General features: G+C 32.4%; 1 protein-coding gene across 1 annotated transcript; it reads right to left on the bottom strand.

Moving 5' to 3' along the window:
* Nucleotides 1–415: 415 nt before the first annotated feature.
* LOC123907624 (disease resistance protein RPM1-like) lies at nt 416–5,720 on the bottom strand. Its single transcript, XM_045957960.1, has 2 exons — nt 5,045–5,720; nt 416–2,975 (listed from the first exon to the last, which is right to left on the bottom strand). The coding sequence occupies exons 1-2, from the start codon at nt 5,496–5,498 to the stop codon at nt 604–606; spliced, it is 2,826 nt and encodes a 941-aa protein (XP_045813916.1). The 5' UTR covers nt 5,499–5,720; the 3' UTR covers nt 416–603.
* Between the last annotated feature and the right edge of the window lie 280 nt (nt 5,721–6,000).

Below are 6,000 nucleotides of genomic sequence, written 5' to 3'. Positions count from 1 at the left end.
ATTTAACTAAATAGGCTTATAAAAAAGCCTTGATCTGCTCTATTTAAAGAAATAGGCTAGTCTGATATGAGCTATATAAGCTAGGCCTCTGCCAATTCCCACCTCTACTGCCGCCTCCGTTTGGAACAACTTCTTTATCAATGCCTAACAACTCCTAATTGACGCATATATAAACCACCTTTCATAACATGACAATGGTATGCTTTCATATATATCCCTTAAACCTCTCACTCTTGCTCTCATATTGACTTAAACTTCAGAGTGTATAGGTACACCACCCTCCATTTCAACGGACATATAAGTTAGCATTTTAATTGTTTCATTTTTTTGCTAATGATTGTTTGTACTAACAAAACACACTAGCAGCCAAACAATTGTAAAGTACTAGTCATAGAAATTGACAGCTACAGTACAAAGAACCATAACATGAACATACATTTTTATTCTGTAATCTCAAAGAGTTCAGAAAATAGATTATACTCTCTGATATTTATTTGATTGAAATTTAACAACAAATTTCCATCACTGGAAGCATATATGCAGTGTGTTAAAAGAATAAATAAATAAATCAACATCAACAACAAAAATAAAAATAAAAAGAAGCTAAACCTTCCAAAGAGTAGGAAGCTCAAGACTCCTCTTGGCACTACTATGATTGGAATCAGTCTCTCTCTCCCCAAAAGTCTCTAATGAATAAACATCCCAACCACCATCCCTCCGATAACTAGTATAAACTGTTGGAACATGTTGTACTCTCCAAAAGTCTCTGCCTACATTTGGACGTAGTTTCATAAGCAATTCATCAGGCATATCAAAGAACTCGATTGATTTTAGCTTTGTTAGGTGTTCAATGCCTAATGGTACATTCTTGAATGAACCACAGCGTTGGATGATCAACTTTTTAAGACCTTGCATTGCTCCTTTCTCAATCGTTATAGATTTCAGTACTTCTAAATCATCAAGGCCTAACACCTTTAGACTCGGAAAACCTGCTGCTTTGAAACACAATGTCTCCCCAACATATACTTGAAGAAACTCAAGATGTCGAAGATTTGGCAAACCTTGAAGATACACCAGTGGATCCTCCTTTAACCTGCTCCATTTTAAGAAAACTCTGACTAAATTATTGCAAGATTTTATCCATTGTGGAAACTTCTCTAGACATCCGCTCAAGTATAACTGCTTAAGATACCGAGGAGGCTTAATGGCATGAATATCGAGTATCTCATCCTCTGTTATTGTAGATATCGACACTGATCTAAGATGGATCATTTTCTCAATAGATGAACACAAAGTGGGACCATCTTCTTTCCTCAGTTTTTGAATGCCTAGTCTCCTAAGTTGAGTAAGTTTTCCCAACTCAACCATGATTGCTCCACTTCCTTGATCTACCTCTATATAACAAAGCTTTTGCAATGATTGCATGTTTCCTATAGGTGCGGCCACTTTGAATCCATGCTTTGCGTGGAAATGAGCATAGGATACAATATCATAACGGTACACGAGGAGATGGCGTAATCTTTCCAGTTCCACAATTTCAGCAGGCAATTCAGTGACATAAGTGTGTTTAAGATCCAATGTCTCCAGGTACTTCAACTTCTTAATGGAACATGGAATGCTTTTCACCTTTGTATTCTTCAAACTTAGATACTTCAGTAGGTAAAGGTCGACAATTTCAGCGGGAAAATCCTCCAAAGGTGCATCCTGCAAATCTAACACCCTGAGCAAATTAACACCAGTGGAGGAGCATAGTTCACGGATAGAAAAATGATTAAGTGAATCTGATAATGCAAACATTAGCAGAGACCTAAGTTTGAATATGGTCTTATTCTGTTTAAGTACATTATGAAATGAATTTATGATTGATAAACGACGAACTTGTTCCGTCCATTCTGTATCTTGTTCATCTTCTCTGGCTATTGTTGCAAAGTTTTGATCCATCGACTTCAAATTAACAATTTCCCTTAGAAGGTCATGCATGCGACAAGTCTTCATCCTTCCATCACTTGTTTTTTCTACCACTTGGAGAAAACTTCTGTTCAAAAGCTCCTTAAGGTAACTATCTGCAACTTCCTCCAGTGTCTTGCCATCTTCACCATTTACAAACCCTTCAGCTATCCACAATCGAATCAATCTCATATGCTCAATAGGGTGAAATTCGGGAAAGACACTTAAATACAACAAACATGATTTAAGATAATAAGGCAACTCATTGAAACTTAAGGAAAGTACTTTCTTCATATCCTCCAATTTGTCATTGCCTCTAATTTCAGATCCAATGCTTCTGCAAACTATCTTCCACTCTTCTTCAAACTTTCTTGTAGCCATAACGCCACTGATTGCCACAATTGCTAGTGGCAACCCTCCACACAATTGTAAGATCTCCAGACAAACTTCTTTAAGATCAGGAGGACATGAGTTACCCTGAAATGTTTTCCTAAAAAAAAGATCCTGAGCTTCTTTCTCAGGTAAGAATTCAAGGTGAAAATCCTTACCCAATTCTGTTATGTTTGTCTTGCGCGTTGTAAGAATCACTCTACTTCCGAGGTTGTTATTAGGCAAAGCAAGCTTTACAGCATTCCATAGAGTCACATACCACACATCATCAAGCACAATTAGATACCTACTCTGAAGCAAATTCTTGATCAACCGTTTTAGCTCGTCATTTTTCATCATTCCAATTGCTTCTGGAACTGGCTTTCCAATGAGAATATGAAGCTGTTGAACAAGGTCCTTCAGTAACTCTTCAATCTTGGAAGATTGAGAAAGATTAACCCAAGCATGAATCTTGAAATGTTTCTTGACTTCTGGATCATCATAGACTTGTTTTGCTAATGTTGTTTTCCCTAAACCTCCCATACCATTGATTGAAATCACTTCTCTTTTTGATTCATTGTTGAAGAGCAAATCACAAAGCTGCTTCTTTGGTTTTTCAATTCCAACTAAGTCAGCTTCCTCTAGCAAAAGGGCATCACCTGTTGAAATTTTTTTAATTAAAATATTATATTTAAACATATATTTAAACTAATCATACCATCCATTTATCATTTAGGAGTCATAATTGATTAGTGATCAAATCAAATAATAACACTAATTACATTTCTAATTGAATAATTAATTGATGGTTCATTTCAGAATAACGAGAACTTAATTGGTCCTCATTCTAAACAACATAACACACCTTGCCTCTTCTCCCCATCTAAAAGCTATCGATCATCGGTCATAAGCTAACTTATCAGCTATCCGCTATTTTTGTCAAATAGAGTCTAATGTTTTTTTTTCTATTATAGTCTAAATTTATTACCCACTCTTTTTCCAACTCTTCAACTTATCTTTCACATATCATTATCATTAATGAACAACAATTTTATAAACTAACTCATAATTTCTCTCTTTCATACAAAGATAATTACAATTCTTAATTTGTTTCGATCAATCAAACTGACTTACTCCCTTCGTCCCTTATTATAGGAACTTTTGACAAAAATAACAGATATTAAGAAAAGTTGTTGAAATAATAAATTTGTTTTAAAAGTATGTGACTATTACTCCATCCGGTACTTTTTATAACGAACACTTTAAAATTCTTTTTAGTCTTTTTTATAAAAAACACACTTTAAATTTAAACTTTATTAAATATATTAAATACACTATTCTATTTGTATCTTTATTAAATAAAAACAAATACAGTAATTCATTCCACCTAAAATCAAATAATTTATTGGCGTGAGTGAATGGATTCTGTATTGCCGTGAATGAATATTTTGTTGTGGTAATTAGCATGATTATTCATGTGAATAGGAAGAGACATTATTGGAATTAAGGACAGTGGTTTATTGATAATTACAAAATAATAATAATAATAATAATAATAATAGGATTAATGTTTTATCATTAGTTTGGAGTAAAACATAAAATTTTAGAATTATTTAAAACAATTAGTTTTTTTAGTTTGTTTGATTTTTTTAAAACGTTCCTTATAAAAATAATCGGGAAAGTACTAAATTGTTCTTTGTGTATAAGTGTATTTATTTTTTTATTTTTTATTTATTATTTTCACCACCAGTTGAATCTGATTCGGGGGTCAGTTCTGGCATCAAGTGGTTTCAGTCCCCTCCCAATCGCAGTTGCGGGGATCGAACCGTGGTCCTCCCTACCAAGTTCAGCGTCAATCACTACTGAACCAACTAAAGATTGGTGTATTTATTATTCATTTTTATATTCCCAAGACAAATTAATAGTATTAATAAGGGGTATTATGTTTGAAACAAGAGTAATAATTAATAAATGCATTTAGAAATTCGTAAAAGATTTTATATTTAGGGACAATTTTTTTTTTTTATTTTATAAAAGGGTCTTATGATTATAGATGAAAAAAGTATAATGTGAGACATGTGAAGTAATACAGTTATAATCAATGTACTCCCTTCGTCTCAAAATATAAAGGAAAAAAACTTTTTTTTTTCTTGTCCCAAATTATAAGAGAAAAACATAAATATTTATCGTTTTTAAGATTTTTTTTGCTTATTCTCATGAAATTAAATACAAACTAAATTTAATTTATTCTCTCTCTTATCTTTTCCATAATCAATAAGCAATAAAAATTGTTTTTACATCTCATTATAAAAAAAATTCTTTTTACATCTTCTCATGCAATTATTTTCAAGAAAAATACAATAAAACATATTTCAAATTATCATGTTTTGATTTTTCTTAATAATTGTGTTTTTTTTTTCCTTTATAATTTGGGATAGACGAAGTATGTCTTGTATGCAATTTATTATCAAACCTCGGTTTGAATCCCAGCTCTCTCAGTTATGTGTGTGATTTTATGATGATTTTCTCATTTCGTTTATGTAATGTAAAAAAAAAAAATAGTAGGTCTTGTATTCAATTAATTACTATTATTATCAAAATTAATTCCAATGTCACCTTGACAACCAAGTTCAGCGTCAATCACGACTGAACCAACTACCGATTGTTATTACGATTGAGCATGTGCGTAAATATGGTATGCAATTAATTTATAAAATTAAAACATTACCTTGACTATCAAGCCTTGGTGAACGACTTTTACTTGAGCTTGAACCTACACCAGATATGTTTGGACGTCTGTGCGAGATGACTTCAACTTTGGATTTGATTCCTTTAATATTTGAAGCTATTATGTGCCTAGCTATCATGGTCTTAAAGTAAAAACAAATCTCTTGAAAATAACAAATATTGTTGCCTTGTTGATGATGATCAACAAGGCGAAGATCGTATTCATCTATAGCATCTTCCATGTCTTCAGCAATTTTTCTTACACTTTTAACCCATTCTTTGAGTTCATGGTTTTTGTTTTCCAATGAATCAGCTACCATCAAAATGGCTTTGTGGTGTTCAAGTTTATCTTTGATGTATTCAACATCTTCACGGACCCCTCTTTGTAGATTTACTTCTGCTTCAAGTAACCAAGATAGCTTGTCCAATAAAAATGATACTGAACTTTCTGCCATTTTTTTTCTTTCACTAATTTAGTGCCTTGCCTTATATTTCTACTTGTCTCTCTTCTATTTTTTCTCTCTAGATGGGAAGAGTGGCAAGAACTTGATGATGAAAACTCTAAATGTGTTTTTTTAACTACTTTGGAGAGGACTAGTTGCAATTGCAAAGGCTTATGATTGGATTTTTGGATATGCTTTTCTTTCTTTGTTGGTGTGCTTATATATACCTTGAATACAAAATTTTTTTGTGTGGACTTTTCATAATACCAACAATACCTTTGATTTGTTTTTGAGCAACAAATATCTTTTATTAAAAAACTCACCATAACATAAGACATGTCTTTTTTTTTAGCAGCAAAAATCTTTTATTAACAAACTCATCATAACATAAGATATGTCTTTTTTTTTTACATAAGTTTGCATAATAGACAACGCAGAATGCGCCCTGTCTGGCCACTAGTATAAATAAATTATAGATGTGTTTGATCTGTTAAAGGGTAAGTACTGGAGAAAA

This window comes from Trifolium pratense, linkage group LG2 (genome assembly GCF_020283565.1).
Source record: "Trifolium pratense cultivar HEN17-A07 linkage group LG2, ARS_RC_1.1, whole genome shotgun sequence".
Taxonomy (NCBI): Eukaryota; Viridiplantae; Streptophyta; class Magnoliopsida; order Fabales; family Fabaceae; genus Trifolium; species Trifolium pratense.
The sequence above is the reverse complement of the archived record's forward strand: the minus strand, read 5'-3'. Positions and strand labels throughout refer to the sequence as shown.

Coding starts and splice junctions, on each gene's coding strand:
- LOC123907624 (XM_045957960.1), bottom strand. CDS start 5,498: ATGGCAGAAAGTTCAGTATCATTTTTATTGGACAAGCTATCTTGGTTA. Junction 2,976..5,044: donor ACCAAGGCTTGATAGTCAAG/GTAATGTTTTAA, acceptor AAATTTCAACAG/GTGATGCCCTTTTGCTAGAG.